At 50.8% G+C, this 26,893-nt stretch overlaps 10 protein-coding genes across 10 annotated transcripts; 4 read left to right on the top strand and 6 right to left on the bottom strand.

Moving 5' to 3' along the window:
- Nucleotides 1–348: 348 nt before the first annotated feature.
- Nucleotides 349–4,964, bottom strand: N7462_008086 (uncharacterized protein; the record flags this gene model as incomplete). The annotated part of the gene is made up of 3 exons (XM_057079804.1): nt 349–4,464; nt 4,536–4,844; nt 4,911–4,964. 3 exons carry the CDS (start codon nt 4,962–4,964, stop codon nt 349–351), a joined length of 4,479 nt encoding a protein of 1,492 aa, XP_056932474.1.
- A 452-nt stretch (nt 4,965–5,416) lies between these two features.
- N7462_008085 (uncharacterized protein) lies at nt 5,417–6,609 on the bottom strand (the record flags this gene model as incomplete). The annotated part of the gene is made up of 4 exons (XM_057079803.1): nt 5,417–5,464; nt 5,538–6,052; nt 6,125–6,202; nt 6,273–6,609. The coding sequence occupies 4 exons, from the start codon at nt 6,607–6,609 to the stop codon at nt 5,417–5,419; spliced, it is 978 nt and encodes a 325-aa protein (XP_056932473.1).
- Nucleotides 6,610–7,093: 484 nt separating this feature from the next.
- On the bottom strand, nt 7,094–9,773 carry N7462_008084 (glycoside hydrolase family 55 protein; the record flags this gene model as incomplete). The annotated part of the gene is made up of 5 exons (XM_057079802.1): nt 7,094–7,475; nt 7,550–7,642; nt 7,698–8,883; nt 8,937–9,395; nt 9,452–9,773. 5 exons carry the CDS (start codon nt 9,771–9,773, stop codon nt 7,094–7,096), a joined length of 2,442 nt encoding a protein of 813 aa, XP_056932472.1.
- A 2,308-nt stretch (nt 9,774–12,081) lies between these two features.
- On the top strand, nt 12,082–16,087 carry N7462_008083 (uncharacterized protein; the record flags this gene model as incomplete). The annotated part of the gene is made up of 2 exons (XM_057079801.1): nt 12,082–12,110; nt 12,409–16,087. 2 exons carry the CDS (start codon nt 12,082–12,084, stop codon nt 16,085–16,087), a joined length of 3,708 nt encoding a protein of 1,235 aa, XP_056932471.1.
- A 593-nt stretch (nt 16,088–16,680) lies between these two features.
- N7462_008082 (60S ribosomal protein eL31) lies at nt 16,681–17,585 on the bottom strand (the record flags this gene model as incomplete). The annotated part of the gene is made up of 3 exons (XM_057079800.1): nt 16,681–16,887; nt 16,984–17,058; nt 17,499–17,585. The coding sequence occupies 3 exons, from the start codon at nt 17,583–17,585 to the stop codon at nt 16,681–16,683; spliced, it is 369 nt and encodes a 122-aa protein (XP_056932470.1).
- Nucleotides 17,586–18,060: 475 nt separating this feature from the next.
- N7462_008081 (carbon-nitrogen hydrolase family protein) lies at nt 18,061–18,999 on the bottom strand (the record flags this gene model as incomplete). The annotated part of the gene is made up of 2 exons (XM_057079799.1): nt 18,061–18,879; nt 18,961–18,999. The coding sequence occupies 2 exons, from the start codon at nt 18,997–18,999 to the stop codon at nt 18,061–18,063; spliced, it is 858 nt and encodes a 285-aa protein (XP_056932469.1).
- A 1,347-nt stretch (nt 19,000–20,346) lies between these two features.
- N7462_008080 (uncharacterized protein) lies at nt 20,347–20,764 on the top strand (the record flags this gene model as incomplete). The annotated part of the gene is made up of 2 exons (XM_057079798.1): nt 20,347–20,352; nt 20,444–20,764. The coding sequence occupies 2 exons, from the start codon at nt 20,347–20,349 to the stop codon at nt 20,762–20,764; spliced, it is 327 nt and encodes a 108-aa protein (XP_056932468.1).
- A 1,054-nt stretch (nt 20,765–21,818) lies between these two features.
- Nucleotides 21,819–22,712, top strand: N7462_008079 (uncharacterized protein; the record flags this gene model as incomplete). Its single annotated transcript, XM_057079797.1, has 1 exon — nt 21,819–22,712. The coding sequence occupies one exon, from the start codon at nt 21,819–21,821 to the stop codon at nt 22,710–22,712; it is 894 nt and encodes a 297-aa protein (XP_056932467.1).
- Nucleotides 22,713–23,081: 369 nt separating this feature from the next.
- N7462_008078 (uncharacterized protein) lies at nt 23,082–23,552 on the top strand (the record flags this gene model as incomplete). The annotated part of the gene is made up of 2 exons (XM_057079796.1): nt 23,082–23,263; nt 23,315–23,552. 2 exons carry the CDS (start codon nt 23,082–23,084, stop codon nt 23,550–23,552), a joined length of 420 nt encoding a protein of 139 aa, XP_056932466.1.
- A 355-nt stretch (nt 23,553–23,907) lies between these two features.
- N7462_008077 (oxidoreductase, short-chain dehydrogenase/reductase family) lies at nt 23,908–25,781 on the bottom strand (the record flags this gene model as incomplete). Its single annotated transcript, XM_057079795.1, has 4 exons — nt 23,908–24,092; nt 24,169–25,087; nt 25,169–25,251; nt 25,325–25,781. 4 exons carry the CDS (start codon nt 25,779–25,781, stop codon nt 23,908–23,910), a joined length of 1,644 nt encoding a protein of 547 aa, XP_056932465.1.
- Between the last annotated feature and the right edge of the window lie 1,112 nt (nt 25,782–26,893).

Raw genomic sequence — 26,893 nt, 5'->3', positions numbered from 1 at the left:
GGGAGCTATCGAGTACAAAATATCAGTTTCAAAAAAGTAAACCAAAAAAACTAAGTAAGAGAAATGAATAGTGTCTCTAATTAGTAGCAGAATGCACGACAAATGAATGGAAAGCAACAGAGGACAAGGGGAGGAAACCCCGACACTTGAAGTGGATGTCCATAGCTCTGCATGATGCATGTGTTCTGATTTTGGAGTTTCTTATTACTGCTTCTTTTCGGTTTACGTTTGCTGGTACGGTAACGAACAAGCAGTGAATGAAAAGTTTATCATATCGGTCATGTGTTTGGGATTTCTGAGTTCACCTGACAGTATAGTAACCAAGTTCAAATATAGAGACAAATTTGATTACAAGTCGCAGACGTACCCATGGCGAGAGACTCGCCCTTGGTCTAGAACAACGAAGTAATCTGCACCATTCACAGCCTCAATTCGATGTGCAATCGTGATGACAGTTGAAAGCCGAAGCTCCTCTCGGACAATCTGCTGGATCTCTAGAGATGTTTCATGATCAATTGAAGCTGTTGCTTCGTCAAAGATAACGACGGAGCTACGCCTGAGAACTGAACGAGTCAAAGCAATGAGTTGACGTTGACCCTGGCTCAAGTTTTTACCACCAGCCTCAATAGTTGTGTCAAGGCTCCAACCGTGTCGGCCACAGAGACGTGCTAACAAATCAGCACATTGTTGATCAGTGAATTCCTGGGTTGGATCAAGGTTCAACCGAATACTCCCTGGGAAGAGAACAGGATCTTGGGCGACAAAGGTCACCCGTGTGCGCAGTGCCTGGGTATTCACATCGGCGATGTTGATTCCATCGATCGTTATGTGACCCATTTCCGGTTGAATGACTCTGAGAAGCGACACCGCCAAAGTAGACTTGCCACTACCCGTGCGACCAATGATTGCGGTAGTAGAACCCCCGGGAATCTTGAAGGAAACGTCTTTCAACGCGGGATCGAGATGAGGTGCATATCGAATTGTTACATCTTCAAAGGTAATATCACTGCCGTACTTTGGCCACGCCGCAGGAGGGTCAACTGTGCCACATGGCTCCTCTTCAATATGAAGTAACTCATCAACTCGCTCTACTGATACAAAGTCCATCTGTAATTGGCCATACTGCTTGCATAGAGCATGTGTCGAGGAAACGAGGTTGTTCGCAGCGATGAGCACGAATGCCACCAGCCCGGGTGTCGTGTTTGTGTATAGCGCCAGAATTGTAAGACAAAATGTCGAGAAGGCAGACAAGTTCTCGAATCGGTATGTGAGCCATGCTTGTAATGACCAGTAAAAATGATCCATTCCTTGAAACTTATCGACCACTGAGATGACGCGGCTCTGAAAGCGTCCCTCGGCATGAAAAGCACGGACGGTGGTCAAACCATGTAGCAACTCTCCAAAGTTGGAGAGGAGAGGTGAAAGTGATACCATCTCGAGCCTCCGAAGGCTTTGTGAAGTCGGCAAGAAATGGAGGAAGATTGTCACAAATGCCATAGTGAGCGCCAGTGAAAATGCAAGGAAAATTGGAGTCGCTGTGGCAATAACAAGAATAGAAGATATCCAAGTAATGGCGTGGAAGGCAATGGCTTGAAACTGCATGCTGATGTTTCCATCAACCACTCCGATATCAGATGTCAGACGGTTCATCAGTCTTCCTACCGGAGTGATGTCGAAGAATCTGAAGGTAGCATTACTGACTCGGGCCATCACTCGTCGAAACAAAGTCTTGCCAGCGGTGTAAACAATGATCAGCATTATTAATTGGGACACAACCAGTGCGATGGCCTGGAATGATACTATTGCAAAAAAAGCCCAAAGCCAAGGCCGAACATCTTCATTTGGAGGCGGAAGTTTAATCATGGGATTGTTGGGGGAGAGTTGTGTGCCTGCATTTGAAACAGAAATCATCAGTGTATCTTGTGAAAGACCTTTCCACACTGATATGCCGTTATAGGCAACTGGCTTCTGGTCGTAGGCCTCGGCCCATCCTTTCAGAAACCACGATTGTCCAACAGCGGTCAATCGAAAAATAGCTAGCACAAAAACCAGAAGAATCCACCAGCGATATTTTGCGGACTTGATATAGCTCCAATAGACTCGAGATTGAACACCCCACTCGGCGCGATATTCATCCTCAATGAATTTGTCCGGCACTGCTGTTTCTTCATCTTCAATGGTTACTTGTTCACCTCCGGCTTCTGGACTATGCAATCCCAATGCAGGACCAACATCGGATTGCTGAATAATTGCAGGAATCGAAGACTTGCCATAAACCGTGGCATGTCCTTCGTCAATCTGAATAATCTGATCGGCGATGTCGCGAATCAATGCAGTCCGATGCGTGACCAGAACGGTTGTGCGTCCCCGGGTCAAGGGCCCTGACAAGCATTTTCGAACCACGAATTCTGCAGTATTATGATCTAAGGCTGACAATGGATCATCCAGCAAAAGGACGCGAGATGTGCTATATACAGCCCGTGCGAGAGCAACGCGTGCTTTCTGTCCTCCTGAGAGTCCGACACCATTCTCGCCAATGAATGTTAAGTCCCCATGTTTGAATTGAGAGAGATCTGGAAGTAAAGCACATGCCTCAAGTGTCTGTTTGTAACGGTGTTCCTCATAGGGAGCCGAGAAAAGAATGTTCTCTCGAATACTCATACTTTGCAACCAGGGTGTTTGTGCACAGTAGCCCACCATTTCATTGGGAATGTGCGCTGTGCCACCAAGTTTATCAAGCTCTCCTAGAAGAGACTGCAGAAGAGCAGTTTTACCAGCCCCAACCTTTCCGGTCACAACAGTCAGGCCCTTCGGAATTGTCACGTTGATGTCAGTGAGCACGCCTTTCTTTTTTCCTGGCCAGGCAAATGAACAGGACTCTAGTCTGAAAGTTGAATCGTCGATTGAGCCATTGAGTGGAATGCTCGTCTTGTCTGGTTCCATCATGAAATCTTCAATGCGACTCAGGGCGATAGAGGAGTTTATTAGAACTGTGATCAGACCTGGAACTTCTCGAAGGCGGGTCTCAAGCATGGTAAAAAGCTGTAACGCGGGAAAAATAATGTCGATCCGTAGTTCATGGCCTGCTAGCATAGTGTACGCATACAAAGCAACCACGGGGAATGCACCGCTCGTGAACGAATTGACAAATTGGATCAATGTGCTCCACAAGCTGGTGACGATCCGACGGTTCAACTCAGTCTGTCGGGCATCCATGACTTGTTTGAGCCATTGATTTTGCCAACCATACCACCGCAAATGTCGAATTGCTTCCACAAATTGAGAGGTGGTTTGGAGGCGAGTATCGGTTGCAGCTCTTGTGACTCGCTCCCGTCGAAGGAGAATTCGAGTGATCAAGGCATTCAGAACTTGGGCTACCAAGACAGCCAAGATACCAAGAAAACAAGAGGGGCCAAAAAGCACCCAGACGAGAACAACAGCAATAATCAAGCCCAGTGGTTGATCAATTAGTCTGTCTATTTCCCAGAATCGTTGAGCTACATCGTAAACATCGCCCCGGAGAAGGTTGAAAATCTTTCCAAGAGAGGCAGCTTCTTTGGGCTTTGATGGTTTGATTTTGGGCTTTCCAGAGCTTCTGTGGAAAAGGCAGCTCAGGAAACTTGGCTTGGAGGAATGCGCTTCATCTTCCTCTGCCGCTATATTATTATCACTGATATCCTCTTCATCGGTCGGCTTCTGCTGTTCATTTTCTATATGCAAGCCAATAAGATTTTTTCGTGATAGCGCTTTTTCATAGATCATCATAATCATCTCGCCTCGGGATCTCTCATAGCAACGTCTCCCATACCACAGATTCAACACCTGGGACTGAGAAGAAACTAGGCGGATCACCAGTGACAAGATAGCATAAGTCAGTGCGACGCGCTTAGGTTTGCTTGGATCCTGTATAGCTCGAAGGAGTTGTTGCAAGAGAACTGGCGTTGAGAAGTCACAGAGCATTTGGACAATCGCAATCGCTGAGATGATGATAACATCAAGCCCGTTTGCTGTCAACACTCGACTAAGGACGGATCCCCGAATACGGCGAAATTGCTCATGCAGGCGACGATGCTGAAATTCGAATCCTAGAAGCCATACATCTGGCTCGTGAAGCTGTCGTTTGCGACCGATAGACATCAATGGTGCCATCCACGAGACGGTCAGGAATTGCCATAGTCGAAGGTTATCCTCGGGGCTACGAAAGTTGCTGGATGGCGCCTGTCCCACGGCACTGATATCAAACACTGGAAGAGACGATGTCCGAAAGGGCATCATTAAGATTGTCAAGCAAGCCATTAAGGCAGCGCCAGCTGCAATATAGCGAGAGACTGCCTTCGCCTTCATGCCTTCCTCGTCCGCTGTTGATAGCACGGTTTCGACAATGAAGACGAGAACGAAGAAGGCTAGCATAGTTAGCGAGCATGATGTTGGCCGTTTCGCTACTATCGCTATTGCTACTAAGATCTGTGATCTACGTTAGGTGATGAAGCGCATCTAGTTGATTGCCGTCCGACGACGATGAACATGACACTTACCCAGGATGCGATGAGAGCAGTAGCGGAAACGCCGATACTTCGGGGAATGCAATGAGCAATCTCCGCTGCCAACCCGATAAGCGCGAAGCTGAGAAGCAGGACTGTCCATCGTAGAGCTTGTTTCGTCTCTTGGATCACCAAATCCTGTTGATCGCGTTCCTCTGAGATGAACGGAATAGTCCACTTTGGGCGCCACTGTCGAAGCATTGGCCCAAGCCAATGCTGCAGCGAAATAAGCAAAACCACGGCTGCAGGTGCAATGACCAAGTAAGGTTGTGCACAGCGTGACAGCGACGCGTTATCCGGGTCCTGGATTGGTCAGGTCTGCGTGCGGGTAGGGATAGCATTTCAAGGGTGCAGGAGGGGGCGTCTTACCCAAATTTGACAACCATGTCGCCCAGGGTCTTTGGCAAACAGGAATTGATCCATCATGCCATGAAGAAGAAGCCAGCACCAAAGCACTTGGGATTGAGAAATGTCGAGGGTGAGACCGGCGCCTACGAGTTCGTAGACACTGGGGGCCGTTGGAACAATGTTGCTCCGGTGGAACTGGTTGGGTTCCAACGTGCAAACGCGGAGAGCGGAACTGACGTCGACGGAGGAGGAAAGTACACCGTTTGTACCGGCTCTTCAACTTGCTGAGTTCGACTCCTCCCGCTTGCTACACTACGAAAGGGCTATATAACTAACTGTATCAAATCTTTTTTCAAATCATGAGAGCTATCATATAGGCAGATATTGTTGTTGTTGGCTTACAGATAACCAAAAGGCAATTCTAACTTTCGGTTTTATTTCAAGACATACTGTATACCGGTGCATAAAAGCTTCGTATTCAACAGACGTACGTAACCAGCCAACTAAAGCAATGAGACCTGTTTACTTCAAAATATAGCAAAGGCATTTGGCGGGCTGGCGACGCCGCCTACAACCTGTTTTTTTGTTAATGATAATTCGCCGATTTCTTACCCGGAAACACGTTTGCAGCGCAGGCTATAATCATACCTTAAGAGGCATACTGGAGAGGAAGAAGCTATATCGCCCCGTCGCTTTGCAATGCTCAGATAATTTCTCCAAATCGAACATCTCTCCGATTGGGGTTCCCCATCCTGCCAATACCCATTCGTGGACATTGAAATTCGGGTCGGCATGACTGCCTCGGATAGGAGCGCGCTCGAAGCTTGGAGCATCACCGGCCACGGCGGCAAACTGATGCTCCCACAGCCATCGCAGGAGATCCTCGGTTGCTTCTACGCCATTAAAGTCGGGTGAAGGGCGGTGCGCAAGATCCCTCCGCTGCTGGTCGTTGAGTTGATTATAGGCCGCGGTGAACCCGCTTCGGATGAACAAGATGTCACCCTGTCGGAACTCGAGTTGGCGGTCTTTGACAACCTGTTTGATATTTTCAACGGTAATCGGCTCAGATTGGAGGGCTGAGATTGAGATGGAGTTTGAGGAGGCCCAGTCGGCGAAGTCAAGTAGAACGCCCCGGCCGGTGATGCCGCCGTGTTCAGCCACAGCTACAATAGGGAGGGTCGGTTAATACTAGCGGTGACTAAAGAAGCCAACATTCAGGGCCATATTTTACATACTGTGTAGGCCAATCACATCCGAACACTCGATCTCCTCGGTGGTATGTCCATTATAAAAGCGTCTCATTTTCTGGTTGGCTGATCGATGATCGATTTGCCCCGACATTAGTACTGGCTGCAGACGCTTCCAGGGAGGGTTTTGCTTCACCATAATGCCTGAATCCATCCCACTGGGTAGACCCCTGGCTATTGAAGGTGAGAACGTCATCATAAATGCAATTTGGTTTTCGAAGAATGAGCTCCTGCTTAAAGGGATCGCGATTGAAGCTAGGATAGGTGGGCATGCTGAGCGGCCAGTCCAGCGAGATGCGCACCCCCGTTCGAATCTCTTTTGCAGCCTCGACGATGACCTCTGGCGTAAGCAGATTCAACGTACCAAGCTCGTCATCTGGTCCAAATCGACCCCAGGCATTTCCACGCGGACCAGTAGGATCCAGTGGCAATGCCTCGAATGGAATGGCCTTGTTGTTTACAGCTTCTGTCATGGTAAGGTGGTCTGTGAATATTGTATGGGACAGATATGAGAGAAAGCCGGAGACCGGCCGATGCATTATGGGTCCTTTTATAGTGTTCTCAATCGACGGCCTCATCCTCGGGATATCTTTGTTCTCTTCGCCGAGGAGCCGCCCCTCATTTCCTCATTGTACCAGGAAACCCCCCCACACGCCCCCACACCTCCGGATCTCTATCGAGCGGATTCATATCCGGTGTCGGTGTCAGCGCGTTCGCTCTACTGTCTTGACTGTCTTCCATATGGGAGCAGAATTTCTCTCGGACATGTTCTCCAATAGGATTAATAAATGGCCACGGTCTACTCGAGGATAGTACGTCGACTTCCTCTAATTTTCGATTGTGGACTCCCGGGAATAAGAATCATTTGGACATATTAATCAGAAAAATACATATGTTCATGATCAATATGTACTCATAAAGGAAACAGAACCCGAGCAGCGAAAAGCCATATCCGGCTTAAAGAGTGAAATACGCAATCGTGGCAGCGTATGTGGCCAGGTTATCGCTAACAACTGCCAGCGAACTGCCATCCTTGACAATCATATTGGTCGTTCCAACGGTGCTGAGAGTATAAACCACCAGGCCGCTCGTGCTACCCTCGATACTGAAGATCTCACTCTGGCAGTTCTCGGGAGTAGGGAAAGTAGAACAGGTGGTGCTATAGTGATTGAAGAAACTGTACAAGCCTGCCCCGTAGATGACGATGCTGTTACTGTTCAGCACCCGAAGACCGAGGGAATCGCAGTTGCCAGAGAGACAGCTGCTGTAATCTGGGTCCTTGAGGGTGGAGTTGGTCGGGTATGGGCCGTTAGCGGCGTTGGGATTAGGTTGATAGTAGCTGTAAGCGAGATTGTCAGTTACGAATCGAAAGAAAAGGCGAGAGCCAGCGCCAGGTTCAACTGCATGACTCACGGTGTTTCTGTCTGGATGAATCCTGCCACAACTGAGCTAGCTCCAGAAAACTGATACTGATATAGCGAATGATGCTCCACTCCGGTTCCGTATCTGAATGAACGTTAGAGTCTTCGAAGGGTGCCGCAGGCGAGATTGATCTACTTACAGCCAAATATTTTTTCCTTCCACCAGGAGACCACGTCCCGAATAGACAGAGATTTGAGTGTTATCTGCACTATCCAGATCATGGTCTGCTGTCCACAGCCAAACGTTTTCCAGATACACTCCACTGGCAGAGCTTGTAATATGCATGGACATATAGGCAACCTCACACGCTGCTGAAACAGCTGCAGATGTCGGGCACTGGGCCACTTGTTGTGAGGACCCACTGAATCCCCCAATGCGAGTGTGGACATCCCACATGCCTGAGCCCGAATTGGCTGCTAGATTCCACTCAATAAGAACTGCTCCTGGGGTGGAGCCCTGGGTACTGACGATCATGTCGGACCATTCAACTGAGCCAGCCTCTCCCGATTTGCCGATCTGGATGACGGGAATTGGTTTGGAAATACTGGCAAAGGTACTTCCACTGGCCATGATGACCGGGTACGCCTCACCAACGATTCGCGAGCCGGGGGGAACGTAAATAGTTCCCGTGACTTTGTATGTACCCTGGTCGAAGTAGACAATCTTGCCAGAGGAGGCTGCCGTAGTCAATGCCGACTGAATTGCCGATGTATCATCGGTGGAGCCATCACCTTTCGCGCCTGCGCTTCGGATGCTTACAAAAGAAGATGTAGGTGAGGCCGCGTATTGGGGCTTTGTTTTAGTGTAGTATTTTGATGATCCACTGGCAAGCAAAGCACTTGGACGGGTAGCAGCAGTAAAAGTGCCTTGGAAATTGGTGGGCCCATTGGGTGTATACTTGTGGCCTTGGCCCCACGCCGCAATTGTCGTGGTGCCAGAAGAACCAGCAAGAACGGTACCACTCGGTCCCTTGACCGCGACGGGGACATTGTCAAGGGCGATGTTCTCCAAAATGAGACTACCGTTGCTGAAGGTCGAACTCTTCCACGCAGTATCAATGAAGGTAGAGCAATCCACAATGGAACTGTCGAGGACAGTTACGGAGCCGACGAGCTGGTTCCCAGCTCCTCCATTACTGATCGAGACAGCCGTTGTGCAGTTAGTCAAGGTCAAGCCTTGATAGGTCCAGCCCCAATTCCAGATCTGGGAGATGCCAGTCACTGCATCTGAGATATCGAGGTTACGCATGGTAAACTGCTGGTTGCCAATGTTGGCGCCATAGAGACCGCCGGTAATCGTAATATCCGTCAAGAAGCCACCAGAGCCTATATGTAGAATCAGTGACCATCCATATAGGAATGTCCATTACTCGTCTTACCATTCTCAATGAAAAGCCCTTGATGCTGGGTTCCGGAAGCAGAGCTCATCGCGATCTGGACGTTTTGGATGCTGGTCGCCTGTCCCGTTGGCCAGTGAATACCAGTGGCTGCCGAGCTCGCCGGGATCGAAGTCAAGTCCAGTTTCAGGTTACGGATCTGCCGAAAAAATACGTTTGTCGAGCCCCAGCCCTGATTTCCATCGCTCTGATATTGGTCTCCATCAATCAATCCCAGCCCTGAGAACCCGGAGGTTGCTTTGATGACCGGGATCGAGTTCGGATTTCCAATCAACTGGGTGAAATAATAGTCGATGATCGGGGTTGAGATAAGGTAGGTTCCGGCAGGGAAGTATACGATGGCCGGGGTTGTGGTGGAGGACTGGCGACTGGATGGACTATAGCGGCCACCAGCACTGATCGCAGAATTGATGGCCGCCGTGTCGTCGGTCACACCGTCTCCTATATCGCGTGTCAATCACTTCGTGACGAATGAAACACCCACGGGTGAATCTTACCTTTGGCACCATAGTCCTTAACATTGCGAAACACGGTATAGCTCGATGGATTCGAGTTGAATGCGGCCAGCCCTTGATGGGTAATGCCTGCCAGCCAGTACGAAGCGTCTGCTGTTGCCGCCGCCACGGCATGTAGATTCGCTGCCACGGTTTGCTCGCTCAGCACGCCCGAGGCGCTTCCCTCAGGACCATCATAGTCTAAGTACTCAGCCAGGGGCTTCATAGCCTCACTCACCAGCTCATCCACTTGTGGGATGTCCAGCAGCTGGGCATGTGTGCCCGCTACCAGAGAGAGACATGCAAGCAGTGAAGCGAAATGCATCTTTGCATCCGAATGCCAGTTGACGTCGGTGTGGACCAGCCTGACATTGTGGACACGCGGTGTTTCTTATAGTTCCCTCGCACCATGCAACAGGATGGATTCAAATCCATAGAATGCATGGAACCCGCATGACAATTGGGAAGGGTGGAGCCTCCAGCTTCCCCGTCCCTTTTTTTAAAAAAAAAAAAAAAAAAAAAAAAACTTTTCTTTTGTTTTCTTCTTAGGGCATGGGCGACGCTTAGCGTGAAGAAAATCCCACCCCCGGATACCACTTGAGACGGGGAAATAGATTGCGAATGACCATCATCTTTAGGACTAGCTCGTCCGGGTTGTATTCTTTGAAGTCCACTTTCATCAAGTGTCGCCAACTGTCACGCTGGCCGGGCCTCCTGATCGAAGCCCTTATTAAGAATGGGAATCACCCATGCCGATCGGGCCCCACGGGGATCTTGTCCCCTGTCGATACAGGGATCCCGTCTGCGGGCCAATCGGGGCCTCCAGCACGACCACCTCAGCCAGTACCGAAAGAACAAATAGGAAAGTCGCCCCGGGGGGGCACGCATCGCAAAACTGGAATGTGACTAGCTGCAGCAAATATTGCCGCCACCGATGGGGGAAAATGTGACTCAGGGGTCATGGCTGATGCGACTAGACTCGAGGGCAACAGGGGCCCAGGAATCTGGAGATTCCTGTTTCGTGTTCCCCCGAACGGCTGAGAAGGACTACGAGAGGTTTTCGAGCGTAGTGCCCATGTCTGGATACCACGATAGAATGACACTTGAAGACGGGAAGTGCAAGTACATCTACAGTGGGGGTACCGCGATACATATGGGTTCGGTAATGCCCAAGTGGGGTTTATCGGGAAGAAAAAGAAAATAAGCTCGAGATTATTGGTAATGCCGAAGTGTGATCGTATGGTTCAAGGCAATTTCGCTAGATGGCATGTAGACTGTAGACATAGTTGACATATGAAGTATACCGAAGCTAGGACCAATAATAGGTAGACACACCCATGTATCATTATGCGCCATGTAGCCCCGTCTTCTGTAGAACAACATTTATGAGAGGTGGCAGGTGAGAATCGACCAAATCAAGCACAGCCCATCAAAGCAGATTGCTTCAGACTCTTGAGCAGACACTGAGCAGACAGGGTCCTCCTCCATCCGCCCCCCCCCCCCAAAGTCTTCAAGGGTCCAAGGGAGGTACGAAATGCTCCGTGCACGGGATCCCCGTCGCGGGTTTAAGACGGACTTTTGGACTTTGGTTGCCAGCTGGCGACGTAATGCCAGCACTTTTCAGCAGCCAGGCGTGTTGGACCTTGTCCTGAAGACGGAGCTCTCCAAACAACCTCTGGGGAAATCCATCAAAGAGACATTGTGGCCTGAAAGGCTTTGAAGCCTTTCAAGAGAAGCCCATGACGAACAAACAATAAGCAGTTGGCGCGTCATGCCAAGATCCACGTGACCTCATTTTTCTGCTGTGGTGTGGCCTCCGCGAGAGTCTCCGCGACCACCAAAAAAAATAATCCCCAGGGTCATCCTCAATCCTCCCATCCCGCCATCCTCCTTACAGAGCGTTTCTCGATCGAGAGGCCGCTTTCCTTCTTTCCTCATCCATTTCGACCCTGGTGAGGCTTTGGCGAAGCTAGCTCGCGCGACGGGTCGCGAACTTGGTCGTGTCACGGAACGAGGGACTACCAACCACGATCATCGAGTCGCCCGGAGAACACTTCTCTTTCTCTTTCCAAACGACAAAAAAACGGACTGAGTACCTCCCGAGCCAGTCTTTTCAATATCTCGAATCCTATATTTCGGACGGCGCCGGCGCGTAATCCTCTCCCTGCGACAGGCAACTCGAGCGCTCTCCGGTCATCGAAATCTGGGAGCAAACCGAGTCCAACCATCAGCCAATCTCCCTTGCTCCTTCAAGCAGCCTTGTCGTACATGATCCAAGGTCTATATCACTGCCAGTGATTGGTTTTTGCAAGGGGTGTCGAAATCGTTGCGCGGGAACGTGAATCCGGGAACCGTGTGCGCACACACAAGGGACATTCGTACATCTTAGCATGTCAAAACGTTCGGCTCAAGGTCCTGACGGGTCCAGAGAAACCGAGAGGGAATTTTCCATGGCGAGTACACCTGAAGAAGCGCCCCAACGGGCGACTGCCGCTCAGATGGCCAGCAGAAAGTAAGTTTTGCCTTGATTTTTGGGTCATAAGTTGTCCTTGCAGGGGTTTGCAGAGGTCTGCAAATACGAGAAGGGGGCATTTCGCAGCAATGAGAGCTCTGAGATCGATCAAATTTCTCCCATGCATCATGAGACTCGGGCATGGAGAAGGTACCTACTTGATCTAGGGATCTGAAGTATGGCGGGGGCCGCTCATGCTACTTTTGCCGTCGCATGGTCGATTCTCGACACATGTGCTGCAGATGGTGAATCGGTTGATCTCAGACAAAGCATTGCCTCTCATCATTGCCTCGGTCTCTCTTGTCTTTGACCCTTTTGCATTGCCGGCCCAGAAATACCTGCTCCCCCATCCCCTTCCTGCAACCTCCTACACATTTCTCTCTGCTTTGAAATTCGTGAACCAAAATTTAGAGCCGTCGCTGACCAAGAAACGCTCCATGGTGTAAAGAATCAAGGAGATCCGCAAACGTCCCCGGGGAACAACTCCAACAGACCAGCCCAACACCGGTGCCGGTGCCGGTGCCTTCTCGCAGCTCTCTGCTGCCCCTACTTTCTCCAGTTCGAGTTTTTCTGTCCCGTCAAATCCATCCATCGGGTTCTCTTTTGGCCAAAGTCAAAGCTTCCCAGGGGCCAGCTCCGCCCCCAGCCAGCCCGCCCAGAGTAGCTCGACTCCATTTTCTTTCGGTAGTGGGAGTAATGGAACTAGTGCTGGCTTCAACTTCTCTGCTGGTGGCGGGTTTTCTACTCCATCCTCCAATCCCTTCGCCGCAAGCTCCTTCGGCGCTGCAAACACATCTACTCCCAGTACGGCCCCTGTCAGTTTTGGTGGGTTTGGAAACCAAGCTTCGTCGCAGTCATCGCAGCCAACCTTCTCATCAGGGCTGTTTGGAGCCCCGCAAAATACAACTAGCTCAGTAGGCGCGGGCGTTTTTGGCCAGTCGATGGCTCCAAACACATCTGCGAACCCAGTTGCCGATTCCATGCAAACCTCTCCTGACAACAAACCCAAGGGTCCTTTCGCTGCCACTTCACCGTCCTTGCCTAGCAAGAACTTATTTGGTAGCGCTGATGCCTCATCAAATTTGTTTTCACCGAAACCTGCTACCCAATCTAGCAATCCATTTGGCAACCTGAGTGTGCCTTCTGCCTCAGATAAACCTTCAGGCAACAAGGCAGAAGGCGATGCTGCTAAGCCAGCTCCTGTCTTTGGACAGGCGACTGCGGCAGTCACACCAGCGCAGCCTTTCGGCTCTCTTTTCGGAGCTGCCTCGGCTTCCTCGACTTCAGACCCTCAGAAGGCGACCTCACAGCCTGCAACAAACAACCTCTTTGCACCTAAGACAGCCACAGGCAACACTTCCTCCGGAAACCTTTTCATGTCAACTGCAGCTACATCGCAGCCTGCTAAGGCCGACGCCGCTCCATCTACTACAAATAACATCTTCTCCCCAAAGCCTTCCGGGGGAATACCAGATGGCAACAATTTGTTCGCTCCCAAATCAACCGATCAGAGTTCGACCTCCAATCCTTTCGCTCCTAAGCCCACCTCGGAAGAAGCTGCTGCTGCTTCAACCTCTCAGCCGTTCGGGTCTCTGTTCGGAGCTACAGGCTCTCAACCATTCAACAGTCTCTCTACCTCAAAAGCCGCCACGGAGCAACCTGTGGTCAACAACATCTTTGCTTCGAAGTCTACATCAGAGAAGGGCTCTGACAACACTGCAAGCAGTCAACCTTTTGCCTCCTTGTTTGGTGCTGCTTCTGCATCTTCAAAGCCTGTGGCCTCGGAAAATACTCACTCATCTTCAACACCTCAGAACCTTTTTGCGCCGAAGTCCACAGCAGACCAGAGTGCCAGCACGACTTCTGAACCTTCACCGTTCAAGGGCCTTTTCGGCGCCACATCAAACCCTCCCAAGCCTGTTGAATCTGAGAAGGCTCCTAGCCTCTTTGCCCCCAAGCCTGTTGCAGAACAGACCACAGAGAAGCCAACTCAGGAACAGCCTTTCAAAAGTCTCTTCGGATCTTCTTCGCCCAGCAAGCCTTCTGATCCTTTCAAAGTCCAGTCTAGCCCAGCTACAGCCCAGAATCTATTCACTCCGAAGCCTGTTGTAGAGCAGCCATCGGCTACTTCCTCGAATCCGTTTTCCGGTCTGCTTGCCGGCAAGCCTGCAGCTCCGCAGCTCAACTCCGTCAAGCCTTCTGTCTCTTCCTCTCCCCAGAAATCGCTGGCGACCTCTGAAATGTCCAAGCCCGACTCTTCCGACAATGTCCTCAGCAAGGAAGTGCGGGACGAAGCTGATTTGCTTTGGGTTGTCTCCAGCTTGGACAAACAGTTCAAGAAACAAGTTCTCAGTTATGAGCCCGGTATCGACAGTTTCGATACTTTGATCATGTTTTATCTCAAGGTTCGCAACCATATTGGTGCTCCGGTTAAGGGCTCAAAGAAATTCTTCCGGTCCCAATACGCCACATCGGCTGATAAGGACGCTGAAAAATCAGTGGAAACTAATGGTCCGAACGGTACTGCCACTTCAAGTTTGTTTGCGAAATCCTTTTCCTCCTCGGGTTCCGTCCCACCCAAGCCTACTGGCATTGTATCCGAGCCTAAGAGCTCGGCAGGAGAGAACACCTCTGCAAAGCCAGCTGCGACCACCACTTCTACACCCGCTGCCCCCAAATTGGCTGGAAATATGTTTGCCCAGTCGTCCCAAGGTCCAACTTCCGCTCCCGCTCCCGCCATTCCCAAGTTCGGAAATGGCGCAGCTCCTGTGGACTTCATGGCCCAGTTCAAGAAGAAGGCCGAGGACACTATGGCCGAGGAGAAAGCCAAGCGAAAAGCCGAAGATTTTGACTCCGATGAGGATGACGAGGCGGAGTGGGAGCGCCGTGACGCTGAACAGCAGCGTGAGAAGCGTGCAAAGGTTGAGGCTGGTAGCAAGAAGAAGTCTGTCTTCAGGAATGGAAAATTCGAGTGGGTTGATGCTGATGAATCTGACTCTGCCGCTGCTGCTCCCAAACCTTCTGAGAATCCTTCCGCGACCACTCTGTTTCCTCCTTCCCAGAATCTTGCGGTGAATGCACCTTCTCCTACTTCTTCTGCGAGCTCCATCTTTGATTCATACAGCCGGCCGCTGCCCGCTTCTGAGAACATCTTCGGTCGTCTCTCAGCTACTCCCCAGCCCATTGATGATTCCAAGGAGAGTGGTGAATCGGATGACGAGGACAAGCCAACTCTCAAGCGCAGAAACCTGGATAGCAATAGCAGCGATGAAGGCGATTTCGGCTCTGCTCTGCGCAACTCGAAGCCTTCTAAACCTTCCGATAATGCAGACATCACGAAATCCAGTCTGGACACACCTTCTGCTGCACCTACCCCTGGTGGTCGCAGCCTCTTTGATCGCATTCAGTCTCCTACACCCCCTCCTCAGAAGGAAGGCGCCGGGTCTCTTTCAAATCTTTTCGGCTCCAGCACGGCGCAGAAGGAGCCTAGTTCTACTGCTTCAAGCATCTTTGGCACCCCCACGACTCAGAAGGACTCGTCTCAGAAGGAGCCTACGACCTCTACCTCTTCCCTGTTTGCATCGAGCTTTGGTCAAAGCACCTCTACCCCGGCTGACAACACCTGGAAGCCCAACACACCGATCAAGTTCTCTGCTGACCCAACCCCTGCTCCCACATCCGTCCTTACCTCTACCCAGGCGTCCAGCCAGGCTTCCAACGCCGACAACGCCACTTCTGGTGAGGCCACGCCTGACGGGGAGACTGCGCCAGGTGCGATCTATGATATGTCCCAGGCCAACGCTGGCGAAGAGGAAGAGGTTGTTGTATTCGAGGGTCGCGGCCGTGCCTTTAAGCTGGCCACGGGCTGGGCCTCCCAGGGCACGGGCGCTCTCCGTCTGCTCAGACACCCTGAGACCGGCCGCGCTCGCATTATCCTCCGAGCCGATGGCAATGGCAATTTGATTCTGAACTCCCTTCTCAAGAAGGATTTCGATTATGCTCGTCAGAACAACAGCGTCCAGTTCATGGTCCCTCAGTCTGACGGGAAGCTAGAGCACTGGGCCGTCCGTGTTAACGCCCAGACGATCGAGCAGCTGCACAGCAAGATTCAAGAGATTAAGAATTAGGTAGAGTATGAAACCGACATCGCGGAAATCATGATCGATGAGGTGTTTCTCACAACCAGCTTGAACGAGTGGCCTTAGGGCGAGCATCGTGAGAGGATTGTTTTTTTTTTCTTTTCCCATTTATTGATTGTACGATATCAAAGTCGGATGGAGTTTTTACATGTTTCGTGTTCTCAATTGCATTTTTTTCACCAACATACAACCTACCATTCGGCGAGAATATGCATGCATCTTTAGGCCTGGTTTTCGAAATGAAGATCTTTGCCGGTGATTCAAAAAAATAGCGTTCCTGAGTTATAAAGTGCGTAGATCCGATATTTTCGATGTAGATTCAATAATCCCCGTATACTCTCGAGATGTCTCGGCTTCCAACCATTTTTGGCACATGGGATTGAATTCCGCTTACCTGGGCCCCAAGAAATTGAAGCTATGCGAGACGACGTGGAACTACAAGGAATTAACCTACTACGGAACCAAGCAAGTGGTGGTGCAAGAAGTGATTTTTATTTTTGAAAGCCCCGACCGAACCCCAAGTGTAACATTGGAATCATAGAAGCAGATAAAACACCGACGAGATTTTCAAAAACTCATATTTACGCGTCATCGACGGTAGCGGTGTGCAGACCCTTGGGGTTCTTGACGTTGACAGCCTGGACGTGGGAGTACAGACGCTCCTTGGCACCCTCCTCGTCGTTACGCTTGCGGGAGATGCGGACACGGAGACGGAAGGGAACGCCCTTGATACCGGCCTCCCAGACCTTCTTGTTCAGAGCGGGGTCGAGGCGGACGTCCTTGGTGCCCTATTGCAGACAAAAAGACGCACATATTAGCCATTTACCCAGAAGGGACTAATACACGCACATAGCGCGATGCAGGAAAGAGACGGAGCAACTTACCATGGCCTGCTCGGCAAAGGCGCGGATCTCCTTGATGGCACGAGGAGCACGCTTCTTGAAGCTGACACCGTGGCACTATAACCCAAAAGAAGGTTGCAATTAGTCTTCCGTCCGAATGCCATCTGATAGAGAGCGGGGTCTCTGCGATGTTCTGGTTCGGCCATAGAGGTGGACTTCATAAAACTAATTCTTCTTCTTTTGTCATTCCCACTGGCCAATCTCTCTACGGTATGTGGAGAGCTTGACCAGGAGGGCCTGATTATCATCGAAACGACAACCTGACACCGAGGGTGATCGGGTGTGTGGTTGGAGGTGGTTGAAGGGCATTCTGTGAAGTCGAGTCCCTTTCTCGCACCCGTGTGCGCACACACACTGTATTCCTCGTAGAAGAACCTCCGTGTTTCAGGAGAGTGTGTTCTCTGTCCAATTGTGCCTCCACAGATTCTCACAGAATCGAATTCTCGCAGGTAAGGGGGATCTCTCGAGAGACTTTTGGGGGGATTTTTTCAACATACACGCTTGTGGAGGTTGATGGTGTACTCGCGGGACACCACATCGGCGATGGCCGAGCGGGTCTTCTTGCCGGTGTTGACGTTGGACATCTCTGAAAACTGATGTTAGGAAGCGATTCGGAAACTTTGTGCTAGACAGAGAGGTAGACTGACTGTTGGGTTGGTCGGCGACTGTGGGCGGAAGTTGTCGATGGGGGAAAATCGAATTTGTGGCCCGCGAGTGAGTGTGGCTCGCTTATCGCCCGCACGGCCCGTGATTGGCAGCGGGTCACGTGTGTATTCGAATGATGTTCCGTTTTTCATGCCTTAGGTGTCAATGAGTCTCCTTTCTCATTGAGAGTAGCCAACAAATTAACTTACCTTAGTAGTCGTGTTATTGTATGCACTTGTGACCATTTACCGGGTTGAGCCAGTTGGTTATTTGAGCTTCTATTCCCCAATGTTCGGGACAATCTGGATGTATATACAGGCCAGTAGAAGGATTTCTATCCTTTCAAAAAGATTATCTTTCTTGATTCCTACCCAACAATCTAACAATTTAGTGTAACCCGCCCAAGCTCGCTTTCTATTTTGAGCCTTCACCACTCACGTCAGGATACACATCAAATCGTCGCTGGTTGTAAATAGGAATTCCTTTGCGAGTGCTAACAATGGTATCATTATCCAGGTCAGCGTAGATAATTGTCTCTTTCTCCTCCGCTTCGCTCAGAATCTTCGCGCTTGGGTCCGCAATCAGGCTGTGACCATAGGCATGGTAGGTCGCCTCCATATCTCGAGATGGACTGCACAGCGCCACATAAGTTTGATTGTCAACGGCACGGGCACGGCCCAAAAGCGACCAGTGCAGGGGCCCAGTGGTGGTGTTGAAGGCTCCCGGATAGACGAGCAAAAATGCGCCCTTACGAGCGGCGATCATCGCAGACTCCGGGAAACGAATATCATAGCAGATAGCGAGACCAATTTTGCCATATTCTGGGAGATCAATAACCGTCAATTCGTTGCCGGGCGACAGCACATCGCTCTCCTTGAACTTGATCTTCCCCGGGATGTCGATGTCAAACAGGTGAGTCTTGCGGTGTGTGCCAATCAGAGAGCCAGATGGGGAAAAGACCAGCGAGGTATTGTAGTATTTATTGGTGCTGGGCTCCAGCTCTGGGATACTGCCACCAACAAGATATGCATTCGCCTCGGCGGCGATCGCCGACAGGGCATGAAATGAGGGCGACTGGTCCTTCGTGGGCGGAGAAGGGTGAAGGGTTTCGGCAAATTTCGGGAAGTATTGCGTGCCATAGGGGGAATTAAAGCATTCTGGGAGGATAATCAGGCGTGCGCCAGCTTGCGCAGCCTCGAGGACCTTGCTCCGGGCGTGGGAGAGATTAATAGCCTTGTCGGCGCCTATCGGTCGGTCAGCTGAGAAGGGCAAATCCGGGAGATGGCGGTGTCATTTACCTGAGGCCAGCTGTACTAAAGCTAGCTTCAAGGGCTTCTTCAAAAATGCAGCCATGGTGGTTGTGCTAGTGAATTGGGTCAGAAGGAAAGAACGCGGAGCAAACAGAGACTCCCGCTCGAAAGTCCGAGTTGCGGGGGGGGTTGCGCACTGATAAGGGCGCGGTCTCCGGTGTTGACCGTTGGGGTCATTTGTACTCCGATTCGCCCAGAGGAATTGGAGAAGGTATGAGCACCACCATTACAATGGGGGGTATTTTTTCGGTGACTTGCGGAACATTGCCCAGATGGGTTGAAAGTGAGACTCGCAGACAAATCATTGACTCCTATTGGGATCTGTTCCCTCTTGGCAATGACATATATATAATACGTGCACAGATGTATATGCAGTATACCTATTGGCCACGGGATGGAAGCTTGCGAGTCTGGACTGCCGAAATGATTAGCTGACCTAATCGTCTTAGTATCATCATCACGATACAGTCTCAGTAATTACCTGAAGATCTCAAGTAATGCTTTCGAAGGATAGATAGTAGATCAGTTGCAGCGTGTCCCCAGATTTGGCGGATCAGTTGCAGGGAGGTAGACTACGAGGACTGTTAGGTATCACGCAAGGAAACATTGATATTCAATCATTTAGACCGACTTTCATATCAAAAATTCTTCAATCGGTCGTATATAGGAGGAAATTCTAGCTATTTCTCCACATTAAAACATTGCAAATAGCACCACATAATTTTTCCTACGATCAGTGCGTCGGAAACTATTCGGTGTTAGAAAATATAGAGACGTCCACAAACCTGGGCCTCAATCGCCGCACAGATCTTCTTTGTGCTGTCATACCATGCCTGACTGTCTGAATTTTTGGTTGTAATCTCTGAGATGTCCGAACCGGTATAATTAAAAGCCTTCTTGAGCAGTGGTTGAAAGATTGCGACTTGCCGGATGCATTTCTTCGAAGGGATGGCAGGGTTTTATTTTATCAAAGACTTTGGAAATTTGAAGTATCAGGAGGAAGAGTCAATGCTGAAATGTATAGAAAAAAAATTTCTGATAGTACCCAAAATAGGAACCGAGAAGGGCCTTAAATAGTAGAATCGGCAGTATGAAAAACATATCGCAAAATACAGAGAAGGGCTTCTGATAAGTTGGACTGTCCAAGTCTTTAACCGCTTTTCGGTGTTTGAGGAAAATGAAATCGAAAGACCGTCACCACGAAAGATGCTTGGAGACCGTACTATCTATTGAACATCCTACCCGCCGCCAGGGGTTGGAAATCCTAGGGTTTGTGATTTTGGAGAAGCTCGCTTTGGGGCCGAGACCTTCGAGGGGGGTATTATGCCAAGAAAATACCGCGCCCCCGAAGTCATAGTGGGACTCTAAGGTGGATATCTGGGTTATAGCTATGGTCGTAAGTGACTACTCATAACTTACCCTTAAAAAAGATAGACTAACAGTGATATAGGCTTGGGATATAGTCCATCCTCATACCTTGAATAGAGCGAAAACCAAATGGCTCTTTCGACGAGGGTGTATGCATTGCCGAGCTTGTTGCTTTACTCGGTTTCCCTTCACGAGAATTTTGGCAGCGGACACCAGCCAGCTCCCTCTTTTGGGACACTTATGGAAAATGGACAGATCTAGTTTCAATCCCCGACAGATATTTTGAGGATCTAGCCGGTGAGATCAAAGGCGAGGACGTAGAGTGCTTTTTGCGATGGATACGATTGGCCCTACAGTGGGACCCCGAAGACCGCCCTACAGGTATGGAGCTTTTACTTGATCCATGGCTGATGGAAGGTCTCAGTATTGAACCAAAGTAAAGAGGTCAACCCAGGATAAGAGACGTGATTCTGATATTACTCATTTTTAATCATCATACCTCCTGGCGCTCAAAATGTATTCTCTCCTTTGGAACCTGTCCCCTGATAAACTTCTTTTCAGCCAAATATACTTCCATCTTCGAAAATCTTTGATTTCAGGAGGCAGAGGACACACGGGGAATATTCGGCATCTGTCAACCGACCCTCTCCTCCTCTCATTTCGCCACACCGTTTGTGCATGTATACTTCGAAGAAGTGAGCACAGGCATTTTTGCACGAGTTCAGTTTTCTCTTTTGAGATATTCAAATCCGTATATGCTTTGTCCTGGCCGGGTTCAAAGTGGTATGGAATGGTATTCCTCGTAGAGGGGGGTAAGTGGCATGTACTCCGTCGACGCCGCCACTAGCCTCCGGTTTCCGCCCCCAGCCTCGCAGGCAAGTGATGCTTCACCGAGCTCCAACGAGACCACAGGCTGTGGCGTATGTATGCTACGGTGGGATGGATCCGATGCAGGGAACAAAAAGTCTTTGCAGGAACTTACGGCGGAGATCTTCAAGTCGACCAGGGGTAAAAGGTTGTGAATACTGCAAGAGGTAGTCATAGATACTTCGTGTCGTGGTCTGGATCTCTCGTATTTCGAAATACTTCCACTCCAACCGAACTGTATTACGGGCTAGGATGCCTTATAAAATGTTATATAGCATCAATAATCATATTGGCCAAGTTCAACGAAGCCCGAAATTCAAGGATAAAAAGCGTCTGCGTCAAAGCGACTACAGTGAATCGAGCGAAAAACAACGACTGGGCGCAGATCACGTGGTGTTGCCTCCCTTCAACCGCTGGTCGACGGTTTAGATTTTTCATTCTGGGGCAAATCGCAAGTCGCTGGGAATTTCTCGGAGGGATTTACCTATTTACATGCGCCCTGCCTAGATCCGCGCTGGTAGACTTCGTCTCGCCGCGGAATCGGGCGCCAACTAACAATTCCAACGATCTTGAGCCTCACCTTCCCCCTCAACATCGAGTCCTCGAGTCCAGTGCTTTTACCACAATATGTTTGAGGACTTCTCCTTCTCGTCGCCTTCATCGGGGCCCACTCGCCTGGCCGTTGATGCGGACGAGCGGCTGATGGTCGACTGTGATAGCACTATGATATCCCCCTTGTCGTCGCGGTGCCCCTCGCCGCAATCGCACCGATTTCGCACGCTGTCCCGCCGCCAGAGCAGCTATTTTCGCTCCCAGCAACCGCCTCCCACTTCGGTGCCCTTTCCGTACGAGTCGAAGCGTCTCTCGATCTCAACATTGACGCAGAAGTTGCATGAACACACTCTCCAGAGCCCCATCGGGCGCAACGAGACTCCTGACTCCCGGCGGTTACGGCACGACCGGACCCGGCTACCAGGCCGATACTCAGGCTATGTCCTAACGCCCCCCGACACAGATCACGACGAGGATGGACACTTTGACTCCTCGCCTTCGCTCTGCTCGAATCCAAGCCCAACCTCTATCCCTCCCGATTTCCCCTCCCTACCGAACCCGACACTCAACCCCCCAGATCACTTCAATGTGCGCATGCAGCGGCAGCACATCTCTCAGTTGCAATGCCACGAAGGAGACATCGATTCCATTCGGCGCACTGTGCTTGAAGAAGATTCCCCGTACCCAGATACCCTCCGTGAAGACGATTGCCACCCGAGTTCGCTTCCGCCGCGGTCCTCGCCCCGTCGGAGGGCAGCAACCTTGCACCGAAGTCGATTCGGACCCCCGGATGTTTTGGCAAGCGAGACCCGCGGGCGGCGCAGGAGCAGCTCGGGTGCGATGCAATCCCACCGAATAGAGAAAAGCCACCACCATGCCTATTCAGGACGGGATGCACGCGGCGACCATGGTCTTCGAAGAAAGAGCATAGTGAGCGCAGCGCTCGCGTCTGTCGTGGAACGGCCTTGATCCCTTGTGCATTTTATTTATACTTCATCTTCTCTGTATATACTTGAGATTGATACCCGTTTTTGATAGAATACTCTTTTTTACCTTCTATTATTTTTTCATCCAATCATAAAGAGATTCAAAAACTACCTCGAGCCTCTTCGTGTCCAATAATTTATGCTCCAAGCCCTTCAAACCAAGCTACGGAGGTACGTAGTCTCGTTAGAATTAAAGCAGTGATTGAGAAGCTGACGGGGTGGATCAGCAGTAAATGACAGCCCCCCCCTGGGGCCGGCCTGTCTTAGTTGTTTCCCCTCTCGTCCAACGTCACCTTGTGCAGCATTGCAGCATCACGACCCGGTTCGAACTCGCCCACCAAACATCCAGCCAATGTCTTCCGGCCAACATGGTTCGCACCGTGGGGGCTCTCGTGTAGCTCCCTATGTCTTTGGCATCCAGACACTCCCCCTGGTGGCCAGCGGGGTGTATACATTATTATGGCCCGCAGCCGCGGCCGGGCTTCCCAACTCACCATTACAAGGCCTAAGTAATGGAACTATCCAGGCGCTCAGGTAAGCGTTGTTGAGAGAAAAGACTCAGCAAGCTGCGCTAATAACCGGCAGCCTAACATCCCTCTCCTTGGGGTCATTCTACGCAATCGCCGCGTGCCAAAACAACACTCCAATGATGATGGCCGCCATTCCGGGCCGGCTTTTGGCGATGGTTGTGTTTTATCGCAGTGGGGGTGGCTGGAAAAATGTCGCCCCATTCGAGGGGCTCATGGGCTTATTTACGGCCTTCGGGCTTTATTGGGACTGGTACACTGCTCGACCAGCAGAAGAAGAAGAAAAACAAGAGTGAAAGGCCTGACGGCATAATGGAACAATTGAGGAGACGAATTTACATGCAATTCATCAGGGCTTCCAAAGATTTAACTCCCAAGCTTCTACGACATGGTTTACTTATCAATCAATCGTTTGAATATGAAAATTTGTTGTATAGGTGTGATCCTCAGATAAATACCTGTGATTTCGGTCAAGAGTCCCAGACTCCCCCCCCCCCCCCCAAAAAGTGGATATAAAAATATGAAAAGTACAAGTGAGAAGTGTAAAACAAGGAGAACCCTTGACGACAAAAGAAAAAGAGCAAGGTAGATGCGCCAATATCCAGATCCCAATCCATACCCATCGTCACGCGTATCATAAATCCGGTCTTTTCACATCATAACAAAGGCACAAAACAAAAAGCAGGTGGTCGAGGATCGCTTCAGTTCCCAGAGCGCCAGCTGAAAAACTTCCGCAGCTTCTTCTTCTGGAGAGACGGTTGCTTTCGATCGTTCTTCCGCAAAAGCCCATCCCCAGCGCTCGAGCCCGAGAGCGACACCGAGCTTCCAAACCTCCGCTGCAAGTCATCGAGCGCGCGTGCAGGATGCCCGCGGAGGCCCATGGTATCGGCATTGGCAGCCGCCAGAACTGACTGGACATGAGGATCAAAATAGATGGGGTCATAGGGGTCGAAGTGCTGCGCGTAGCCGGGAGACATAGTGTTGGCGTAGTAGGTGTCATAGGGTGATGGGGGTGGCGAGGTGGAGGATGATGATGGGGGAGCTCGAGGAAGATGCCGCGGTCACGCTCATCAACCCTCGCCCATTCCCCATTGGCATAGACTGGGGAGCCGGGCTCGCCGATATCACTTCCCTCGGAGTAGAAGGTCGGTTGCGAGAACGAGGAAGGCTGGGGAGATTGGGCCACCTGGGGCTCCGGGTGGTCAAGGTCCGGCTCCTGTTCTGTTTCTTCTAAGCGCTCAGAGATAGAAGCCATCCGTTCGATTGGCGGGTCGCCAACTAGATCATAGTAATTTTGGTTATCGTGGATGTCGGTTTCAACTTGGCGATCTTGGGCCCAGTAATCATGGTCATGAAGAGAGTAGTCAGAGAGCGAACGGACTCGGTCGTGCACACCAGGTGACGAGGAGGGAATATCGGCTGTTTGCCGCTTAGGTGTAGAGCATCCCGTAGAGATAGAAGTAGTATACAGAGATGGGGTGGAGTAATGGGATGGCAAAGAGGCATCGGTGAACTGAGAGAGAGAAACTCTATCGAGGCCCGAGTCCGTCAAAGAGTAAGGATTGGTGGAGACGATAGACTCTCGATGGGGATCCATCGACATGACTGAGCAGCTATCGACATCTTCGATGTAAGAAACGATGCGTGCAACATCCAAAGACTTTCGCGGGTTCAAGATCTCGAAAGAGGTCCCTCCATGAGAGATGGTGGCAACGGCCTGCGTATTGGCCAGCATCGGACCTGAGGCTTGGTGGCGGGATAGAGATGAAGATTGTTGAGTTTCACTCTGAGCTTGGATGGTGTTCTGCTGGAGTTTCTCACGAAACGTGTTCTAGAAAAGAAAGGTAAGTCGTATGTTTAAAGGAAAGCAGGGGGAAAGGACAGTTGTTTATCACTGTCTCAGAGTACCTACCAATCGCTTCCTGTTTGGTCTCGGACGTGTCGCATTTTCTGAGACAAGATGCACTCGTGGGCCCTGAGATGGTGGCAGGGTGACTGCAGAGAGGTCAGTGGTTGTTGTTCCCCGACAAGAAATCAAGCAAAGTTAAATTAGGATATGACAACGTACCGAAGGAGGCCTCTGCAAGCTCCGGCTCCTGCTCGCTTTGATAAGAGATGATGCTATGTGAATACGATGGTGACAGCGGTGGAGGGCTGGAGGCCGCAGACGATACCGATACCGCAGATGAACGAACTGATGTATGTGCAGGTGAACGGTTCAAATTTAACGTCGCCATTTTGCGCTTAAGAGTCTTCTCCGACCGATCGACAGGATCGCTCACGCACTCTGCCGACTGCGACAAATACTTGCGGTAATCATGGAGTGAGAGGGCACCGGTGATTCCTGATTTGATTGACCGAGGGGGAAGTGACACCGCATCCGCAGGAAGGGGCTTAGGAGGCGTGCATGGTGCGTGAACGCCATGAAGCTCCAGGCACTTGGAGCACAACGAGCCGTCCAGCAGCTCACCGTCACGCCAGATCCCGAAGGCATGTTCGGTGCGACAATGCGTCTCTGCATACATCTTTTCGTTTCAGTTCGTTTCGTTTTTCTCTCTCTTTTGCAATCTTAGGCAATTGGAGTTTCCCGTAGCCTTAAGGGGTTGGTCTCCAATGGCGTCTTTAGTAGATTGACATATCTCTTGCAGACGTAGATTGGGAGATCAATCCAAAAAAACCAACGCCCAAATGTTATACTTCTGATTCGTCAGAGCGGGGAACCACTGCAAGGGACGACGACTTCTCGGCTTACCAATTTCACCATCAATGCAAGGTACAAAGTCGAAACCCTGTACAGCTTTTGTAACCGGTAACTCCAATCCAGAGAGAAGAGCCGCGACACTGAATGTTTATAAAGTAGTATTCAAGATATGCCGGCAATCCGAGCCTCTCAGCCTTGGTGGCTCGGAGCCGAACGGAGAAGCCTGGACTCGTCTTTTTTTTTTTCTCTCGTCGCAAGATCTTGTATCCACATCCCCACATGAGAGGAACGACTCGGTCTGGACCCGGGCTGGTAGGCCAGGAACACTGGGTCGCGGGACAAACGAACCGGTGGTTCGGCGGGCCTCATACTGGGCATATAATGGGATTATGTACGAATGGTAGACGTCACACTGCCCAATTCCGGCGGCCTAGGGGGGAGAAAGTTGGGAGACTACAGGGCGAAAAGTCGGTCTGACAAGGTGTGTTGTATGCAGAAACACGCTCACTCGCCCAACCTTTCATATGCTGCCGAGTAAAGTCCCTGGGTGCCCCGGAGGCGTCGCACATCGTCCCCCTAACCCATCCCCTCCACCAATAGAATGAATCAAAGGTAACCCGAGTGACTGGATGCATCGCAGCACATCGCGACATGACATGCAGCAGTAGGAGCCCCCTCTGCGATCGCCCGCTGGGAATCTCCTCCTGATCCTAGCGCGGTCGTTAGTCGCACACCCTCCCGTCCCACCCCCAGCCAATCACCCACTCCAGACACCCTTTTGACGTGAACCCCCCGATCCATCGGGTTGAGCCACGAGTAGCCAGTCGGCGTGCAGAACGAGCCCGTCGACGAAAAAAGATGGTGGGTGAGGTCAGTCAGGGCTGAAAGAGGGCGGGCCTTGGGCATACACACACCTGTTGAGGCGTTTTCGTTGGT

Source organism: Penicillium macrosclerotiorum (genome assembly GCF_028827735.1).
Source record: "Penicillium macrosclerotiorum strain IBT 26536 chromosome Unknown utg000007l_segment0_segment0, whole genome shotgun sequence".
Classification (NCBI taxonomy): domain Eukaryota; kingdom Fungi; phylum Ascomycota; class Eurotiomycetes; order Eurotiales; family Aspergillaceae; genus Penicillium; species Penicillium macrosclerotiorum.
The sequence above is the reverse complement of the archived record's forward strand: the minus strand, read 5'-3'. Positions and strand labels throughout refer to the sequence as shown.